At 34.0% G+C, this 20,981-nt stretch overlaps 4 protein-coding genes and 1 long non-coding RNA gene across 9 annotated transcripts; 1 reads left to right on the forward strand and 4 right to left on the reverse strand.

The window, feature by feature from the left end:
• Nucleotides 1-63: 63 nt before the first annotated feature.
• On the reverse strand, nucleotides 64-1,710 carry LOC104716408 (mitogen-activated protein kinase kinase kinase 20-like). Of its 2 annotated transcripts, XM_087470037.1 has the most exons (2): nucleotides 400-1,710; nucleotides 64-245 (listed from the first exon to the last, which is right to left on the reverse strand). In XM_087470037.1, the coding sequence occupies exons 1-2, from the start codon at nucleotides 1,476-1,478 to the stop codon at nucleotides 215-217; spliced, it is 1,110 nt and encodes a 369-aa protein (XP_087326163.1). In that variant the 5' UTR covers nucleotides 1,479-1,710; the 3' UTR covers nucleotides 64-214. The 2 variants fall into 2 exon arrangements, with proteins under 2 accessions (XP_087326163.1, XP_010432085.1); XM_010433783.2 differs by having other exon boundaries at nucleotides 213-1,710.
• A 2,517-nt stretch (nucleotides 1,711-4,227) lies between these two features.
• LOC104716410 (uncharacterized) lies at nucleotides 4,228-7,275 on the forward strand. Its single transcript, XM_010433784.3, has 13 exons — nucleotides 4,228-4,420; nucleotides 4,587-4,743; nucleotides 4,869-4,958; nucleotides 5,040-5,105; nucleotides 5,206-5,271; nucleotides 5,381-5,466; nucleotides 5,559-5,604; nucleotides 5,735-5,789; nucleotides 6,002-6,262; nucleotides 6,349-6,479; nucleotides 6,566-6,670; nucleotides 6,762-6,917; nucleotides 7,005-7,275. Exons 2-13 carry the CDS (start codon nucleotides 4,726-4,728, stop codon nucleotides 7,065-7,067), a joined length of 1,143 nt encoding a protein of 380 aa, XP_010432086.2. The 5' UTR covers nucleotides 4,228-4,420; nucleotides 4,587-4,725; the 3' UTR covers nucleotides 7,068-7,275.
• Nucleotides 7,247-9,343, reverse strand: LOC104716411 (uncharacterized). The gene is made up of 4 exons (XM_019230829.2): nucleotides 8,312-9,343; nucleotides 7,836-8,163; nucleotides 7,678-7,759; nucleotides 7,247-7,569 (listed from the first exon to the last, which is right to left on the reverse strand). Exons 1-4 carry the CDS (start codon nucleotides 8,946-8,948, stop codon nucleotides 7,312-7,314), a joined length of 1,305 nt encoding a protein of 434 aa, XP_019086374.2. The 5' UTR covers nucleotides 8,949-9,343; the 3' UTR covers nucleotides 7,247-7,311.
• A 2,223-nt stretch (nucleotides 9,344-11,566) lies between these two features.
• Nucleotides 11,567-15,152, reverse strand: LOC104716412 (uncharacterized). Of its 2 annotated transcripts, none has more exons than XM_087470039.1 (13): nucleotides 14,705-15,152; nucleotides 14,557-14,595; nucleotides 14,305-14,453; nucleotides 14,098-14,173; nucleotides 13,628-13,922; nucleotides 13,414-13,523; nucleotides 13,286-13,333; nucleotides 12,998-13,195; nucleotides 12,687-12,788; nucleotides 12,454-12,581; nucleotides 12,232-12,373; nucleotides 11,883-12,035; nucleotides 11,567-11,797 (listed from the first exon to the last, which is right to left on the reverse strand). In XM_087470039.1, exons 1-13 carry the CDS (start codon nucleotides 14,899-14,901, stop codon nucleotides 11,773-11,775), a joined length of 1,662 nt encoding a protein of 553 aa, XP_087326165.1. In that variant the 5' UTR covers nucleotides 14,902-15,152; the 3' UTR covers nucleotides 11,567-11,772. The 2 variants fall into 2 exon arrangements, with proteins under 2 accessions (XP_087326165.1, XP_087326166.1); XM_087470040.1 differs by having other exon boundaries at nucleotides 14,301-14,453; nucleotides 14,705-15,018.
• A 1,561-nt stretch (nucleotides 15,153-16,713) lies between these two features.
• LOC104716413 (uncharacterized) lies at nucleotides 16,714-17,738 on the reverse strand. Of its 3 annotated transcripts, none has more exons than XR_756038.2 (4): nucleotides 17,638-17,738; nucleotides 17,439-17,541; nucleotides 17,253-17,326; nucleotides 16,714-17,152 (listed from the first exon to the last, which is right to left on the reverse strand). It is a non-coding gene; the product is annotated as an uncharacterized LOC104716413 (long non-coding RNA). The 3 variants fall into 3 exon arrangements; XR_015568065.1 differs by having other exon boundaries at nucleotides 17,253-17,332; XR_015568064.1 differs by having other exon boundaries at nucleotides 17,439-17,558; nucleotides 17,638-17,718.
• Nucleotides 17,739-20,981: the final 3,243 nt, after the last annotated feature.

The following is a 20,981-nucleotide window of genomic DNA, read 5'->3' on the forward strand; positions in this document are numbered from 1 at the left end:
ATTGAATTTGTTCAGATTCTGATAACTTACTTTCTCATATTAAATCTAATAACCGACAAATAATTAAAATCAAAAGCTTTTCTATTTTCTTTTTCGAATTGAGAGAATCTCTGTTACAAAAACATTGATGATGAGTTGTAACTTTGTAACAATAAATATTAGATTAGATTAGAGAGAGTAGTAACATACAATGGCACAACAAAAACTCTCAGTTTCATCCATCCATCCATCCATCCAAGAATATTCTGATTTCAATAGTATAATTTACATTAGTCAACGAGCTAAATTAAATCAGGACCGTCAATAGTAAAACGACCCACCCATGATAATCTCCTACAACACAATGACTTGGTCCTTTCTCCACAACAAAGAAAAAAAAAAACTAACTCCAATTCTCACCTCACGTTGACCCAATCACACGACACCGACCAATCAGGTACCACAATCATCTCACTGACCAAACCACTGATTCTCTCCTCCGGCGACCTTACCAATGAACTAAACCTAACCGATTCGTTAACCGGAGAATGAACCGAATTCCAACCGGGAAAATCAAATGGATTCCTCGGCGAAACCGAAGCTTCGTCTTCTTCGCCACACCTCATCAAACTCAAATAAGACCCACTACTCTCATGACCATCATCAACGGCTAAGAAGGGATGATCCAAAAGCATCTGAGCCGTCCATCTCTCAGCCGCGTCTTTAACAAAACACTTGCTCACGAAATCTTTACCTTCCTCCGACATTTCAACCGGAATCCTCGGAACCTCATCACCTGAACCAATACGTACCATCAAAGACATAACATTATTACTCCTCAACATATCTCCTTCATCCAAACACCACGCCGTTTTACCACTAGACATCTCAACAACAGAGCATCCCAAAGCCCATATATCCGCCGGAGACTCAAACTCGCCGTGGTTCACACATTCCGGTGCCATATACAACGGAGTTCCTCTAATCTCAACACCACCATCATTAACCCCATCACTACTTCTTGTCCGTTTAGCCAAACCGAAATCAGAAATCTTGACATGATCATCACCATCACCAAAAACCAAAACATTCTCAAGCTTTAAATCACAATGAGAGAAACCATTCTTGTGGATATGACACAACCCTTTAACAATCGATCTCGTGAACCTCCTCACTTCAAACTCCGGCAAACCTTCACCGGAGTTTTTGATCCGATCAGCAAGGTTACCACCAGAGGCATACTCAAGAAACAGATTGTAAACCTCTTCACCGTTCTCCACCGTCTTCCCTTCACCAAAACAACGCACGATCTCAGAAGAATCTCCGAGGTAATCAAGAACGTATCTCTCGTTCATCAACGCGGCGGAGCAAACAACTCCGGAGGATTTCACAGCTATTAACGGTGGAAACAACGTCGTTGTAGAGCTTCCAGAGGTAGTTGCTAAACTAACCGTAGAGAAGCTTCCGTGACCAATTGTTTCTCTACGAATCCACTCCATTATTAAATTTTTTGAGCTCAAAGCAAAACCAAAAAATAAAAAAAGAGTCTTATTATGAAACAGTTTCTTTACACTTTCTTCTTCATCTCCAACCCTACTTCTGTTTTTATATATATACTTTTGAGATTGAGATTATTTTTTTTTCCCAAATTTTATATATTTAAGAAAAAAAAGAAGAAGATAATAGTTTGTGTATATATGTAGTTAATGCACGTGATTATATAGAAGTATTTATTTATTTATTTCACCAAATTATATGTGTACAAATAATAATAATAAGCTCTTCTCTTGGCTAGGAGAAGAAATAGCGGTCCATAAAGAAAACGTGGGGGAGAGGTGTGAGGTGTGAAGAAGAGGAGACCCAACCCAAGACTCTCTTTTGCTTCCACTGTATATTAGCTTTTTTTATTTATTTATTTATTTTACATTTATTCAAAAATATAGCACTATAGAAAGATAATGATATTAAATGATTTTGTTTTCAAAAATATAATTTATCTTTTACTTTTGATAAGATATTTTTTTTATCTTTAGTAATGTTTTAGATTTGTTAGCTATAAAAGATTGATTTATGTTATCTTATAATATTTATTAGATATAAATCTTATGTTTTGAAGATGTTTTATCTATAATTGTTTGATGACATATATATGTATATATATATATATATATATATTTATGTGGTAAATTAGATTTGTAGTTCTACACGTTTGTGTCAAGATCTACCATGTGATTCGCGTTTCTTATTAAGTAGCGTAAAAATCTGAGGGAAGATTCTATCAATTATTCTTTTATAGATTATTTTTTTCCCCTCACTTGTGAGGTATTTTATATGGCTGTGAATATTGGTTATTATTGTATATTTGTAAATAAAATAATATTAAAGGTCACATATTTGAGGGTGATGAGTGTTTTGCTCTCGTAGAAACAGTGTTGAATTACGAGAAAATTTGTGAAAACCTCATCCACATGTGACATCTCATTAACAACATGTATGTATGGATGCTCAAGATTTTATCATCTACTCAGTACTAAATTGTTTATTTTTTTCTAAAATAATTCTCCCTAAAATTGGTTGAAAGATTCGAATAACTCAATAGTCTTATTATACTACTGTGCTTCCAAAAGTAACATCTTGATTTTAGCCCAGTTTAGTTGAGATTATTTCCAAGTTTATAATGTTCGGAGAAACATAGAATAAAATTAGTTTGATTTCCCTTGATATGTTGTTATACATAAGATGAAGGAATATATTCTTGAAACTAATTAATGATTCTAAAATCTCTTGGTTGTTAGAGAAACTAATAACATACATACGTACCGATCTCAATATACCACTTCTATAGAAAGAAATGTGATTAACAATAATTAGCAAACCTAAAACATTTCGGTATGATATGTCCACATCAGTAATCAAAGTTTGATAAAATTTTAAAAGACATGTTAACATTTAATTAAAGTAGACCAGAAATCCCAATTAATGCAACTAACACTTTTCCAGTGCCTTTTAGTTAAAGACACCGTGACTTGCCAACAAATTCTATGAACAACATGTTAATTCAATCGTGTGGCAATATATGTACTAAGATATACCATGAAAAGTACTACGATGTTAACTACGATGGTCTGAATTAATAAATACTTATACTTTTATTATTAGTACAAATTTAGGTGAGACGAACGAAATGGTGTGAACTGTGAAGTAGTTGCCAAAAAATTTTAAAATAACAAAATGGGGTGTGAATAATAATAATAGAAAAGACACGTAGACGACTGAAACGGGTCAAATTCGTTCACACATCAGTGATCACACGAACGTTTATATTTTTACTTTGACGTGGCCATTTGATATTTCCACCAGAAGTATGGGTCAATGATGATTAAACGATAACAATTGCATGGCGACTTCTCTCTTTTATTACTTAAAAATCGACCGTTTACCATTATTAGATGCACCAACCTTCAAGTTATGTTATAAATGGAATACTTTTTCTTAGAGTGAATGGTTATAAAAATTACAAAATGTTTGTGTGGTTAAAAATTTACAAAAAGTTATAAACGTTAATAGAAGTTCAAGTTACGTTCTAAGGATTCATGGGATAAACGCAAGAGGAATAAATGAGATAATGATGAATGTTGAAAGTAACTAACGAAAATAAAAAATAGAGATTATAAAGAAAATAAGTTATTAGGATGAATTGTATAAAAAAAACAAAATATTTCTAGGTATCACATGATAAACACAAGAGAGAGACTAGATGAAATATTTTTTTAAAGAACTAACAAAATAATGTTAAAATAATAAATAAAAAGGTTATTAGATTGAGGTAATAGAAAGAAGTTACAAAAATTAGTTAGAATTTCAAATTTTGTTGTAAGGTTTCACGTGGTAAGCACATAAAGAATTAATTAGATAAAGACATATATTTTATACAAAACTAACAAATACAAATATATAATTTATTAGAGTTAGCGGTAACAAAATTTCAAAGTTTCTTCATATACTTAGCCATTATTTGGTGGTATTCAAATTAAAAAAATGTGTATAATTAATCTTTGAATCAATAACAAAATATCTTTTGGTTTTAAAATTCCACACATACATTTAGCTAGATATGTCATGCATGTAGTTTTATGTTTGGTAAAATACCCATTATGAGGCCTTCCTAAACTTACAAAGATAAGCCCATTAAAACTTATGGGCTTAACGGTAAGAAAAAACATTAATGTTCAACACGTGTCACCAATCGCGGAGGACGGTAAACGTTTTATCGCCGGAATATTCCCATCTTCGCTTGCTTCCTCCATAAAGATCGACAATTTTTAGAGCGAGAGAGAGAGAGAGAGAGAGAGAGAGAGATTTCAAAACGAAAAATCCAGAGAAAGGGTCTGGCCAATTTAGGGTAATCCTTGTGGGAGAGAGATAGAGAGATTTCAAAAAGGTCAGTGTGTGAGTTTCAAAAGTTTCGCAATGAATCTAAAAAAGGATAAATTTTTTAAGTTTCTTTTGTTTCTTCTAATCGGAGAGAATCCCAAAAAAAAAAAAAATGATGATTTGGTGTTTGATGATAATTGTGTGTGAGAAAGAGATGTGCTTGTGGTTTGCAGGAGGAAGAAGAAGAGGAAGAGACGAGTGTGAGAGGTTTAAAAGGAGAGAACGAGTGATCTCCCAAGAGAAAAAGAGAGATTTTTTTGAGTGTCTTAGGGTTTCGATTCTTCTCCAGATCTACTACATTAGTCTCTTCTCATGGAACGGAAGCTTGTGGTAATTGGTTTTTTTTTACTCGCATTGAGCTCAAGTTTCGATCTTTTTGTTTACATTCCAGAGCTTTTTTGTCTGAATTGTGTGACTGCGATGCTTTTATATGTAATTTAATTGGCTTTTTTTAGGTTTTGGGTATCCCATGGGATATTGATTCCGATGGGCTTAAGGATTACATGTCAAAATTTGGAGACTTGGAGGATTGTATTGTCATGAAGGTTTGCATTTGAAGTCATTATATGTTTGAGAAATGTCACGATGAGCTTTGATTCAATCGTTTGAAGATGTGTTATGTTTAGGATCGATCAACTGGAAGATCTCGTGGGTTTGGATATGTCACTTTTGCTTCAGCTGAAGATGCTAAGGTATGATTACGAGTTGCATATTTTGTTTCAATGGTTGCTGGATACTTTTATCTACTAGAAAAAAACCTGTCTTAGTACTTGTTTGTATGAACACTTGTAGAACGCTTTGAAAGGTGAACACTTTTTAGGGAACAGGATCTTGGAAGTAAAAGTGGCTACACCAAAGGTTGGTTACATGGGTTTTGTGAATTGAATAAGACATTAGTTTATTTATTTTAGTTTATTTATTTTGTTCAAGAGATTGATGTTCTTATAAGGTTATGTTATTGTGCCAGGAAGAGATGAGACAGCCTGCAAAGAAGGTGACGAGGATTTTCGTTGCTCGAATCCCTTCATCAGTCTCGGAATCAGATTTCCGAAGGTAATCCAATTTGTTTTAGTGTGTTCTGTTTTTTCAGAATGGTTTCTAATAGCTGTGGGAAATGTAAGCATTCCTTGTGTACTGTTATGCAGCCATTTTGAGAGGTATGGGGAAATAACAGACTTATACATGCCTAAGGTAATCAATCTATCATCATCGAATTGTGTGTTGATTATATAATCAATACTTTGAAGAGTTTGTGGTCAGATCTGCCCAATTCTTTAACTTCTCGTGCCTCTTGATATCATTTCAACATTTTCTATTTTAGGATCACAACTCAAAGCAACACCGAGGAATTGGTTTTATCACATTCGCTAGTGCTGGTCAGTTTTCGCTTGAATCTTCTCCTGATTTGCGTTTGTAAATTTTGACGACAGAACCTTCTTTACATGTTTGATTGTCAAAGTCGTGAGAGAGAAAACATAAGAAACTGACAAATGTGATCATGGCTGTAGATACTGTCACAGTTTTAGTTCATCTTTGACCTATTTGTAAAAGTTTGGATTCAGAAGAACCTTTCTTTTTGTGATTTCAGATTCAGTGGAGGATCTGATGGAAGACACTCATGATTTGGGAGGTACAACGGTGGCTGTTGATCGGGCAACACCAAAGGAAGATGACCATCCGCCTAGGCCACCACCAGTGGCTAGAATGTCGCGTCCACCTGTGGCTGTTGCAGGTGGATTCGGAGCTCCAGGTGGTTATGGAGCTTATGATGCTTATATTTCTGCAGCTACAAGATACGCAGCGCTTGGTGCTCCTACTTTGTATGATAATCCGGCCTCGTTTTACGGAAGTATGTACTTACCATATAATACCAAAATACTAGTTAGAAACAAAACAATTTTTAAATAGCTATAAGCAATTTTCATTTTATCTTAGGAGGGGAACCAACCACAAGGGGAATAGGAAACAAGATTTTTGTTGGACGACTTCCTCAAGAAGCATCTGTTGAAGATCTACGCGATTATTTTGGTAGATTTGGCCATATTCAAGATGCTTATATTCCAAAGGTGAGCTATAAGTTACATTGTTACACTGAGGATACTTTCAGAAAATGTTTGCGTGTGTATTGGAACATTCATTTTTTATCTTATAGGACCCAAAGAGAAGTGGACATAGAGGTTTCGGATTTGTTACTTTTGCTGAAAATGGTGTTGCAGATCGTGTAGCCCGAAGATCTCATGAAATTTGTGGACAAGAGGTAAAGACAAGCTTTATAATCGATGCTTAGTATAGTACAATAGCTTATCAGATGTTTAAAGAAGCTAAATTATTTTGATTTCCGGGTCTAGGTAGCCATAGATTCAGCAACACCACTTGATGAAGCTGGACCTAGTGCCGGTGGAAGTTCCATGCTAAGTTCTTCTCGTCCTGAATATTTGGGTGGTTATGGAGGAGGTCCAATGCGTACTTTTGGTCGAATGTATGGAGGCATGAGTTTGGACGATGTGAGTGTATAACTGAGAACACCATTCAAAGATTCCTTATATACAACTTGATTCTGATTCATTTCGTTTTTAAACAAACTCTGCTAGTGGGGATATGGAATGCCGAACGCACGACCATCAAGATCAGACTGGAGGTACCGGCCATACTAAATGCACCAGACCAACATATCATAGCTTTGGCCTTCTCATTTGTATAAACTCCAGTTGTCTAATAGACTGAAAAATTCTCGGGATCTATTCAATTGAAGCTTTTGTTTATGTTTTACCTGGGAACCAGTGAACCTACTTTGTGATGGTGGTGTATTATGCAGACAAGTTAAAAAAAAAAGTTGGAACAGAAAAAGCTTTACAAGAAAAATTTGCAGTGTACATTTTGTCTTTTCAATAAAAAAAATCATAGAGCAGAAGAAGATTTTCTGCAATCAACACGAGGAGCAAAGCAAGTCATGAAAGGAGTCATGAACGTATGTCTTCGGACAAGATGACTCATCTTCACCGAGTTTCTGGAGACTTGATGATTCCCTTGTTGCTGTTGTTGTTCATGTTCACTGGATACTGAACTTCTCCTCATCTCTTGTGCTTTTATCTTAGCTGTTTGAAGCTTGTTCAAGATCTTATCCATTGATGCTGATTTCTTCTTCTCCAGTTTCACCTATTGATTCAAAAGCCAAAGACATTTCAGTATATAATAAACAGTTCATGATCTGTGGTTGGTTTATGAGGAGAGGAGCGTATACAAAGTAAGTGAAGGAGGACTGACCTCAAGTTTTCTAATGGCTGCTTCTGCTTTCGCCTTCTGCAGATTTTCCCAAGCTGCTATCTTAGCTTCTTCTCTTTGCAACCTGCAAATATTTCACATTAATGGCTGACCAAAGAAGAAACAGATATAAAAAAACAGATACACACAACTTTGATTACTTAGAAAGAGTCATGGCTGGTTCTGAGATATCCCAAGAAGAAGAAGAGGCAGAAGCTTCAGAGTTATCTTCAACCTCAGGTTGCTCTCTCCTAATAATCCTAGAAGACATTACTCGTCTCTTTGGACGCTTAATCATCCTTGCTCCTTTATCCATTTTCACTTCTCTCACTTCACCTCTACAAGGAGGAGGCTCAATCACAGAAACAACCAGTGGTGGAGACTGACTATTATTATTAGGACTCGTCTCTTCTGGACTCATCTGAGTCGCCATATCTCTTCTTGAAACCACCGGAGATTGAGTCGCCGTCATCATCTCTGCTTTCTCCTCTGCACATATTTCCAAAATCAACAAAGCTTAGATCTTGAACATAACTTCATACGAATCAGCTCTCAATCCCCTTAAAGATCTAAGCTTTTTGCAATTTGTGAACCAAAGATTCTAATTTCAGATTCATCAAGAGAGAATGTTATTTACCTGTATCAGTTTTGGAACTAAGAGATGAAGTTTCTTCACTCATCAAATCAACCCAACTCCGGCTATGACCGTGTCCAGGTCCATGTCCATAGCTATCATATCCACCACCAGCACCGACACTGCCTCTAAAAACCCTATCCGCCTCCAAAACACCAGTAGAGAAGGGTGAACCAACAACCATTAAACCCTTGGGAGGAGCTTCCATGGAACGCATCATCATCCTCGGAGAGTAGTGATAACACCCAATCGCCGAGGAGGAAGACGTAGGATGAGGATGAGGCAGCGTAGGAGGAACAATGGGACCGCTTTTAGATTTCTGACGCCTCTGTTCAGAGAACTGAGAAGTCACTGAGGAGTTTTTACAAACACCTTGTGGGTACGTCGCAACGGGGCTACAAATCCACCGCTCAGCATCTTCCCACTTCGAAGGTATAGCTCTACCGCTGTAAAACGGTGTCGTTAAAGCTGAAGCTGAGCCGATGTGACGACGACCACCGTTAATCGAAGCGGTGGAAGTAGTTGAGGAAGAAGGATGAGGAACTCTCTCGGAGCTCCAACCTTTGTTATCGGCGTAACTCGGAGCTCCGGGACTTAAAAACCCACCAAAACTGTTTGATGAAACTGAAGTCTTTCTCATGTTTTTTTTTGGGGTCGGATTTCTCAGAAGAACAAATCTCAGATTAAAGTTTGGAAAGAATGAAACTTTTTTTTTTAAGAAATTGAACTCATTTGTTGACCGGAGATTGAGAAGTGTTCAAGAGTGATGATGTAAAGTGTTTATAAAAAGAGAATAAAGAAACTGTACTTTTCTGTTCTTTTGTAAATAATCTCAAAAGGTGAGAACTTTGAGAGTATAGAGAGAGAGAGAGAGGAGAGAGAGTGAGGAGAGAGAGAGTGAGGAGAGAGAAGGGTTTTTTTTTTTTTTTTTTTTTTTTGGGTGGCATTATTAAGACAAGTGTCGTGGCTGGTCCGATCATATACTGTACATACATACCCACACACACACAAAAAAAAAAAAAAAAAAAAAAAAAATAGAATGAAAAAGCCAAGAACTAAACATAATTTATCAATTTGAAAACTGACTGCTTTGGGATAATGTAATTTTACTCTTTTCTTGTAACACTCTCTTCAATGTGTTACATTTTTTTGGAGGAAAGAAACAGATTTAACTGACGTTAAGAGGTTTGTTTGTTTGTTTGTTTAGGTAAATAAAAATTTTATTTGTTTCTTCTTCTTCTTCTTCCATGCGATTCCTCTGTACCGTTATTATAATGCCACAACTCTTCCATGTGACATTTTTCTGCCCTTTTTGTTCTTTCGATAAATTTCAGACTCTTTTGTCGTTTCTCTTAACTAGCTTCTGCTTTCTTTTTTCACTTTTTTTTTTCACTTTGAGGTCATTATTTTTACCGTATACTAGTATTTTGTAACTGTAGTAGCTCCTGCAAACCTAAAAAAGCAGGGTCGTAGCCCCCTAAAAGCTTGCTGCACTAATAATATGTAGTAGTCTCCATTATTATTACATATCATTGGTAGATATACCATTATGAGATTATTCCATGAATTCTTCAGTTTTACTTTTTAGTCAAGACAATTTTGTAGAATATAGACTTTTATACACATCATACACATTATTAGGAAAGAGCATTCAAAGAAGTATAATTAATAGCATAAGGATATACAAGTACACCTTTGTATCTCTTGATTAAATGCAGAAAATAGTGTGGCTATTAATTATGGTACTGAATAACATATTATCTACTAATGGACAACTATTTAATCTAAAGGCATATGATCATTATGAACAAAGAGCCACATATTCCAACTTTATTGGATAGATGTCTATTCTTATTAATCGATGGTAGTATTGTAGAAACTAGAAAGCTAAGGTACATAGAATTAGTTGTTCAAAACGATAGTAATATACTTGCATTTATAAATAAAGATAACTGACCATGAATTGGTGTTTGTCAAGTTGAACCAAATATATAATTCATGAACAAAATGACAAAGATCTTTCTATTCCATAACTCGTACTAATAATTGTCTACACCTCTTTAACATTAAAACCAATATAAATGGTCTACACCGTTGACATGTAGTATTTAATTACTTTCTTTTTTATAATTGATTGAGTTTGAGTTTTATAGCTATATCCATTGTAATAGAAACTTTTTAAACAAATCGAATTAACCAATACAGTATAGATGAGTATTGTTTAAAATTTTCATTGAAACTCTAGAAATGATATTTATGTCTAAAACATAAATTTAGGCTTTTAAGTACTTACAAATTCCAAAGAGCTGGAAAATCTCTCATCATATGGGTTGATTATTGATGAAGTTACGAAATTTCAAAGCATAGAGTTAGTATCACGTTATCTAACAGACGCATGGGGATGGATGTTCAAGCACGCACACGACAACACACACTAGTAGTCTCCGTTGTTATTTATTGTTAGCATTGATTTTTGCGAACAAAACAAAGCTATCAATTATAACAATAACACTACTAGTTCGAAAAAACAGAAAAAAGATCAGAGAAAATGGGTCCAATTAATAAAAACCCATGTTTCAATCAATATTGACTCATGAAATACTATAGTGACTCCGCTCCTACCACATTCAAACGTTGAATTTTTTTTTTAATCTCCTTCATTCAAATCGTTCTTATCCATTCATTCATCACAATAAGGAAATATATTTTTCATCTAATATCACGTGTTTTCTTGGTTTCATTGTCGATATAAAATATGCATGTTTCCATTTTTTTTCAATTTGCAACACTCAAATTTCACACTCTATGCTAGCTTTTCATGCAATGTGTAGTGTGATATTCATCTCAGCGAATTTAATGATCCAGCTTTCTTACTATTTTGTTATTCAATTGATTTCTTCTTCAAAAAAAAAAAGAAAAAAAAAAAAAAAGGAATGAGATGATTCATTAATGTCGAAAGAGACCATTGCTAGTTTCTTCTGCTTCTCTCGACAGTTGAAAGCCGCAAGCTTGAGAATCATTGTTCTTCTTACTTACAATGAATGAAAAGGTATATGGAGACTCAAGAAAGATTATGGAAGATAGAGTGGTTATCAAAGCAGGTTGTTTATATGGGACCAGCCTTTAACTATTGTTATTTATAAATGTAGTTTTAAGTATTTGTAGCTTAATAACAACTTTCTTAGAAAGGACCAACACTTTAGGAGTTGTGTACTTAAATCACATGGAGATGGTCACGCACCGGCGACAAACACACAGTTTGTTAATTAATATTATCAACACTGCTCTTTCAAACAATCTCATGTATCCAACAGAACCATATTTTTAACCACTGAATTACATAAGTCCCAGACAAACTTTATTCAGAATCAAGAAAAGTAAGGATATGAAAACACAAATAACTAAAAACATATTAAAAAACGAGGAAACAGAACCGTTGCCTCAACAATAGGAATTTCCTCTCTTCAGTGCCTTGACCTGCTTCTTCGCCTGCAAAATACACTCAATATGTTTGTTATATAGACAAAGGTAAAAGCAAGCCACCATTCATGTAAAGCTTGCCATCTGTTTTTACCTGGGAGACCTTGAATAAGATGGGGAACGTCTCCGTGAGCGTTTGGGAGACCGTGATCGCGACCTTGATAGGGACCTAGACCGTGACCTTGAACTGTGTCTGCGCGATCTCCTGCTTCTGCTTCTGCTTCTGCTTCTGCTTCGTCTGTGTCTTCTGCAGGCAAAATATTTTAATAAACAAAATCAAATGGGAGGAGAAGCAATGAAATCTGTGCAGTCAACTGTATTGGTGAGTCTCGAGAGAGAGAGAGCGGATCCAATCAGAGCTCTAGAACAGAGAACTTGCTTCTCATCTTCACAAATCCCCATTCTAATCACGAAGCAAAAAAATTATAACTTTTATTAACAACCTCGGTGGTGGCGATCGACTATTACTCCTACTACGGCTGCGCTGCCTATTCCGACTTAACCGGCTTGTTTCCGCTAGTTTCTCCAGCCTTTGCCGCTCCTGTTCTCGTTTCTTAGCTGTCTCTGTTGCAGAGTCTTTCTTAACTGTGTATAATAGCATTCATCAACCATCTTTTCTCACAGAAAATACGAATAAACCTAATCACAGTGAAGATAAGTCTTACTTTGCTTTGTTAGCTGTTTATTCATGATTCTCTTCAGTCGTTCTTGGGGAGTTTCTTTCTTCTCTGCTTGTGTCTGCTTCAAAGAGGAGGTACCTTGTTTTGAAAGCTTCGCTAGTGCTGTGGAAGTACTGGAAGTAGAAAAAAGAAATTAAGGTTCCCATTCATAATCACAGAAGCTAACGGAAGATACAGAACACACAAAATAAACTGGAAATATGCAATCTCATCCATACCTCACTGTCGGTTTAGCTGGTTTAACAATCTTGTCTTTCTCAAGGGAAACACCAGACGCAGGATCAACATGCAGCGCCTCAAGAATATGGCCCGACGATGGTCTGCAGGGAAATAAACTATTATAATTTCCTACTCTATCGATTATAATTAGCAATTTCATTCAAATTAAAAGCGGTTCCAGAAAGGAAGATTCTATCTCTCCCTTGATGCTAATCTAGTGCCAAATTATTATACAACAAACGTTTTCCTCAACCAACAAGTGGGGAATAAGTGGCTATCTTTGCAAGAACTAGAGGTTGAGTGCTCCGACCGGCTTAATAGATCAGTCTGAGATGGTGGTGAATGCGGTGGGGAATATCCTCCGAATCTCGGACTTCCCACATCTCCAGAGCCTCCTCCAAATTCTGTAATATATTCGATTTTTGGTTTGCTGATTTCATCTGAATGATCTCCACGCCCATTCCGCCGTGAGTATGATGGAGAATATGACCGGGATCTGGATCTTGATCTGTGGATACGGAAATGAAGAGATAAGGAATCACACTCCCAATGTTTTCATAGCTGGAATGGCGTAATAACAGGCTAATAAGAGCAAAACCTTCTTGAACGCGGATAAGCCTCATAAGTAGGACTCCTTCGAGACTCCCTGTGAATTTAGAAGCACCATGTCAATGAGCTAAAACTTACATTTTGACTTTTGCTTTCTAATGTGTAATGCTATCTTACCTGTAGGGATCATGATGAATCATTTGCCTTCCAACAATCCTTGAAGTTTCTTTTTCTCTGTCTCTCTCTGTCCTTGAAACTTTCCTTCTTTCCTTGCGACTTAGCTTCTTCTGCATTTTCATGAGTTTCGATTAGATAATAGATAAGCAAAGAGCGAAACAAAAGGAAGACATAAACTTTCATAGATCAACACGAACGAGCCCTTGCAACTTACAATTGAAGGATCGCCTTTGATGAGTTCCTTTTGCCTTTTCTCTTCCTCTTTTGCCTTCTTGTCCATATAAACCAGCCACCCATATCGCTTTATGCCAAACTGTTTAGCAATAGTTTCCATTCCTTCATCATCGCTGTCGTTACTGTCAAATTCTTCCTCCTCATCCTCATCATCCTCGTCATCATCAACATCATCTTCCTCCGCATCCAATGATTTATCTTTTCCGTTTCCCGCATAAGAAAATCCAACCTGCGAATATGTTCCTTTGTTTGCAGTTGGTTGAGCTGGTTGTGATCTACAACAAAACACAAAATCTGTGAGCAACTAGAAAATCAATGGTGAAATTGTGATTACAACAAACACTACTAATAAGAATAATAAGACACAACGAGGATTTAACTCATTGAGCTTCTACATAACCTTGATCAATCTGAAAAAAAGGAAACTTTCAGAGTAGGGTGAAAAAGTACCTAGCCCCTGGGAAGGGAGCCGTAAGTTTGGCATCGAGCTCTTGATGGACATGTAGCAAACCCTCCTCATCAGAAACTGTTCACAGTATGAAGGCATTATCCCATTGACACTTTATCTCAATTACTCGAATTTTGATTCCGTCTTTTCCTTGAATTTGATTGGAAGATCGAAAAAAGAAACAAAACTGTAGTAAAAAAGGTACCGACATCCTCTACGCCGATGCTTAATCAAATCCCGATAACGCTCAAAATTAACAAACTCTTCAACTTCTTCCTCCTCCTCCGTCTTCTTATGTGGCCGTATACTTCTTGAACCAGCCTCACGCACAAAATCCAGAAGAGCACGTCCATCAAATCTATACGTTCAAAGTACAACAATCAACAATTCAAAAAAAAAAAAAAAAAAAAAAAGCAAATCAATGAACCTTCGATAAACCCTAGAAACTAAATCTCAAATACCTATCAATCACTACATCCTGCTTCCCGTTCCAAGGAATCCTGATACAAACGTCGTTCAGACTTATTTGATAAGTAATCAAATCCAAATTGAAAATAAAAATAAAATTGTATAGCAATTGAAGTATCGCTAGGGGTAAGTAACAATTACAAGCCCTGTTGATCCTCGGTGGCTTGGTAAAGACCATCATCACGGAAGATTCGGTATCGAGAGCCAACGGCTTGAATCGACTGAATTGGATCTCCACGGCGTTTAGCCAAGTAAATAGCTCGCCTCTGTGCTCTTTTCCGAGCGGCGTCCATCATATCGTGCACCTTCTTCTCCGATCTTCTCGCTTCGTGCCACATCTTGTTCTCACCTCCTTAGTGGTCGTCTCTCTAAGCTCAGAAACCCTAATTAACCTCTTCGGAATTGGGGAAAATTTCTCAGGTGAATTTTTTACGATACTTTTTATTTTTATTTCCGGCGACTAATTTTGCAGTGAATGTGAACCGTTCGATTCCAGGGGGGTAATTAGATCTGCGTTTTGTCCACGTGTCAACTATTAGGCTATGCTTAGCGCTTAAGTGCATAAGATTTTAGATGGAACCCTTCTGTCTCTCCGAGAGGTTTACTAGTTTCTCTTTTATATTTTTTAATATGTAATTTTGTGCAATATATTTTGTAGATTTTTATTTTTTAAGCATATTTGTTTTTTTAAGGCTAATCACTTAGATGACCAACTTTTTGAACGCGTACAAACATGTTGCATGCGATCGAGTGAATTAAAGCCATAATATGATGCAGTTTGAAAAAAGAATCTAGATAGTATACTGCAATTTGAAAAAGAATATATAGGGAAAATGCGTAATTTTGTTTTTTTTTCTAAAAACCCATAGTATACTGCAATTTGAAAAATAATATATAGGGAAAATGTGTGTTTTTGCTTTAAAAACCCTTAAACCGGTTGTTGAAGGAGACGTGTCGCGAGTTAAACGTCATTTCATTCTTTAATTATTCCAATAATTGTTTTTTAGAACTACAATTTGAGAGAAAAATAAATTAATGGTGGTGCCCAAAAAATTGTGGAATCTGTGACTGATCATTTTTGTTTGTTTGAGGTGAGTGTAGTGGCAACGTATGACGTTGACATATGGAGTACATAATAATTACATTATAGAACTTAACCATAAAGATTAGATTGCATTTTATATCCCATTAGTTAGACCACTTGGTTTGAGGTCATGAGAAGAACATATATTGTTTTTATGTAGTTTCAATGTTAGGTGGTACCATTTATGATTAGAGGTTGCAAGGAAATTTACATTTAAACCAGATTCGAACCCGCGGTACACCCCGGATCAAATGTTTTATAATTTTTAAGTTTTAATTTTTTATGTTTATTACTAAGTGCATTTTAGTTTGTAATTATTTAATATATATTTTAAAAATACAAATAATTTTAGTTATAGTATGAGTACTATTTTAAAAGTTTATTATTTTCATATAATTATAACCTTTTAATTAAATTGTATATTTTGGGTTTTTTTTGGGATACAATAAATTGTTTGGTGTTTCTAATTATTAATTTATATATAGTGTGAAGGTTTGTTTCTGTATTTTATTTGGAAATATATTTTGGAATATTTTCCAAATCATTTGTAAAGCATTTTGTAATATGGTAATGGTTGTATATTCAGACAATTATTTTGAAAATTTTAAAAATATAATATGATCATGCATATTTCGATTGGAACAAAAAAATGGAGACAAAAAAAAACAACAATATTATATTCATATATTTAATACCCAATGGAAAAAAAAAGATCCAACTAAAAATAGCAAAAGAAATTAATTTTTGTTGTCCTTCTTGAAGGTCTATCTGGATTTTTAAAGTTTTTTCCTTCGTTTTTTTAATCCGGTAGGCCGGTACACCGCGGGAAAAAAAATTAGTATATTTTTTTTTTAATTTCAATTTACCATTTATTGTATTTGCATGTAGATGATTTTTCACTAAACTATGATCATATTGCATGGATGATGCATGTCGTCTTTCAAAATTGTCAAATTAAATAGGCTATGTAACCCATCTCTATATTAAAAAAATGTAAAAATATAAACCATAATATAAAATTGCATTATGCTTTCTTTTTTATAAAAAATGTATATATTAGGATGTATAGTAATATAATTCTACAAAAATGGTGTTTTTTTTATAAGTGAAAGAAAACTTCGAATGCAAAAGTTAAAAGGTGTAATAACTTCTTTCATATTTAATTTTTAGCGTATTGTTCAAAAAACTTAAGTTGAGAAGTAAAAGCTAAATTAATGTTTGTATCGTTTTTGTTCCCATAATTTCGTTTTTTTAAAAACAAACTAAATGATAAAATTTGAATAAACTCTATGAGTTTGAGTTATTTTTAAGCTGCCACATATCCCCATCTTCTCTCATTCATTTTGGGAGGTACTCCGTACTCGTGAGTCGAGTCCCGCTGATGCAACCAATAGCAAACCAATCTTCATCATGTGATGTAATACAAAACACACACGAAGGGTATTTGAATGCCTCAACATACAATCTTCATTAGGGTGGTAACTCACACTTAGGTTGTATATCATCTACCAAAACGAAAAATAGACAGACAAAAGAAGTTTTTCAGATTAATACTAATCAAAAAAGTTTTGAAAAAGTTTATGAAATGAAAAAGTGAAAATTTACCAGTAAATCATGAGCTCAAAGTTTTGATACCACTTTTGGATTTACCGGATCCCAAAAGAAAACAATTTCATCCTCTAATCCTCCAATCAATGTAAACAATCATTACTTATTAGTGTTGTAACTAAGATGGTCTCCATATATATACATCATTAAACCCTTCAACAAAAAAATAGTATATAGATATACCTTGTTCATAGTTTGCAGTTCAATGGATAACGCATTTTGTGGAACGAAAACCATCAAACACATAATCTCAACTCTCAAGTCACGTTTGTACACAACTATGAACCTGCAAAAGAGAAAAATCTGAATATTCATGTTCAACAATTTATTCAAGCAGATAAACTTATCATTTCAGTAAGCACGAACTGAAATAATTCCATACCCACGAAGTTGATCTAGTCGGTCCTCGAAAATAGTATCAGAGTAAATTGCAGAAGTGGAGATTGCTTCAAGTATAGCTTCTTATTATATTGGATATACTAATCGTTCAAGTATACCTTCTTATATATATATAAAAGATTACTTGTGTAGGGTTTTGATTGTATCGGTTTCAGAATATTCTGGAGAGTAATTAGGAAATCTAAGATATGATTGACCAATCAAACAAATCGAACAATTACAATGAATGATAAACATGTTTAAAGGAAAATTACAAAATTTTAATGTAACGATAGAAATATTCCTTTTAAATATTTATTGTAGGAGGTTCTAGATTCTTTTGTTTAGACAATATTTATAGCATAGAATATGTAGAGAATATGCTTAATTGTTAGTTTAACGTTCATTTTTTGTTTGTCAACGTTTCACTAAAAACCAACATAGGCCTGTGAAAGTACAATTGGAATAAAGCCTCAAGTTAAAATAAAAGATTACATAAAGCCCAGTACTCGAAGACCAACAAAGAGATAAAAGATTATATATCTCCAATGACAATGAGACGTGTGTCTCACCACGTGTTTCTTGAGCTATCTTCACGGAAAAACTCCACCAACAACAACCGTCGGACCGAAGCTCCAATATTTCGATCTCCGATGATTCCAATTAAGAAAAAAACTTGACACAACCAACTTTTCTTCAATCCCAATTGAGAAAACTCCGTCCTCCAGACATCGCCATGGCAAGATGAACAATTCATCTTTAAGTCCAAAATATTAGCCTCTCTCAATCTTGCTGCCTTCGAGAAGCTTTTGGTTCAATAACATATCTTACTGCCAGCGAAAAAAAAAAAAAAAAAAGACAAAATAAGCATTCGAACAAAGTCGGCATGTTTCTAACTAAGTCGGAATTTATTATTGTAAAAACGGATATAGACAATCTAAACATCATCGACAGAGACAAATGTATTTTTTTTTATCCACTAAACAAAAGCAGTTAAGGATCCGATTCATTAGGATATACACGCGGATCCATTAACAATTTTTTAACAATACAATTATGCCCTTTCTAATTTCAATAAAGTATCTCAAATATAACTAAATCAGTGGCAATTTTAGTAATTAGTTAAGACATTTTGGACATTCTTTCATTTGTACTTCTCTTTTAATTACAAGAAGATACATCCTTCTTCTTTTTTTACACACTAATTAGGATTATATTCCATGTATATTTGCATTGTTTTTATATCCCCAAAACGTTTTTTTTCCTTGACAACATAAGATCTGTTTTTTTTTTGAACAAAACAACATAAGATCTGTTTATAATGTTAAGTTTTATATTGGACTTTGAATGTGTTTATGAACAGTTTACGCCGACTCAAAAGTTAAGATGAGAATATGGAAAAAGCAAAGTTTAAAAGTTATGATGGGAATAGGGAATGGAACTCAAACATTCTAATGCCCCAACAAACGCAATTATATTATTACCAGACTCATCTTTCAAGTTCCATCAGAAAAAAAAAGATTCGTGGGAAACAAAAGACATACGTTTTAGATCGATGTTTCTTTCTTTGTGGATGTTTCTTGACGCGTGTCAATAGTACCCACCATTAGTCTGACTTAAGTTGGTTTTGGTCAAGAGGTCATTTATCCTCATGTCACCCCAAAGGTCCAAAACATAGAAATGAGTTCGAATTTTGGATAGTAGAACTGAATAAATGCTCCAAAACTGGCAATGAAAAAGAAGACCGAGACATTTAGTTCATTGAACTTGTTGTAATGGCCTGAAGATATTTATGATAACGAAAGTTAACGTGATTGTGTTTTTTTGGTCCAGTAGTTTTCCAATTTTTTTCTCGAATAAATTATATATAACATATAGTTGTTTGTGTTAATATTGCCGATGCATCCTCATCCGCACAATACATATGTTATTGATAAAAACAATCCTTTAACTAGAAGTATAAGAAATAATTTTGTGTACTTGTGCAGTTGCATTTATTTTATTATGTATTTTTCCTTTAAATTAGTTTCATACATTTTGTACTTTTGTACTATCCAAAATACATAACAAATTGGAACCGTCATACTTATTTAATTATCCCATAATATCAGAATAATATCATTACTTTGTTAGAAAATACATTATATGGTTCAACGTATGTTATTCTATAATTTGTAAGTTAAAAAAACTAACGTAGAATTGTTAATACATGTTTCGGTGCTTTCCATCAAATTGGATAATTATCACCAAGTGAAATTGTTTATTTCCGACTTTTCTATGTGGGAAAAATGCTCTCTATCCGTGCCGTGTACACAATTTAACAGAATACTTCTATTTAATAAAAAGATAATAGTTCGTTATTATGAAATGTGAAAGAGTATACAATTCTAAAACGAGATACTGATACCTCAATTTGAGTGTAAACGAAAAAGTAAAAAAGCCCTATGAACATGAAAAAGGTTACACGCATTTGTTTTGTTTTTTTGGACAAACACTCGCATTTGTTAAGGCCATCATTAACCGGAAATCTTTTACATTAATCTTGGATATAAAAAAATAGAAAAAATTCAAACAGTAGAGGAACAAACAGATGAACGATCTTGAGCAAGATCTGGTCTTAAGATCTTGATATTTTTCTCTCTTACTCTCTCTTATCTTATTATAATATTATTATCTCATTATAATATTATTATAATTACTTTAAGATCAGTTGTGCCATTGCTCTAATATATGGTTTTTAACTTTTTATACATAACTGGAGCTCTTGGCATTGATCTTTCAAAATAAGTATACTCAATCATGCATGAACCCGGTTTATACATAATAGAAGAATTGTGGAATATAGATAAAATCTATGGAATAAAATTATCATTTAACCCAAAAAAAATTACATTATAAAATTTCGTCTTTTTTTTTTGTAAAAAAGGGAGACATATATCACGATTGAAAAATAATTACAAGATTGATAAATATCACGAAATAAGTTAACCAATATGCAAATTAGCAATTATAACCTTTAAAATAGACGATGTGTTTGAAGTCCATATGAGTGTACATGCAACAATCCACAATTTTTCACACGTTGGTTATTGCCTTTTTTGACTAAAATAAAATAAAATATTTGTTTATTTGCAGAATCAGTTTTAAAATTCTTATAATTAATTGAAAAATAATTTACAAAATATGACATGTTTTTGTTGAAAATTACATGACTCTTAAAATAATTTTCTTATTTTTATAATAAATAAAAAAAGAATTCCAAAATTCTTTCCTTTTCTCACCAAACTTTATTATTATTTTAATATTATAAATTTATAACCAAAAACAACATCTGCTTTTTATGCTATC

Source organism: Camelina sativa, chromosome 10 (assembly GCF_030686135.1).
Source record: "Camelina sativa cultivar CO46 ecotype springtype chromosome 10, ASM3068613v1".
Lineage (NCBI taxonomy): Eukaryota > Viridiplantae > Streptophyta > Magnoliopsida > Brassicales > Brassicaceae > Camelina > Camelina sativa.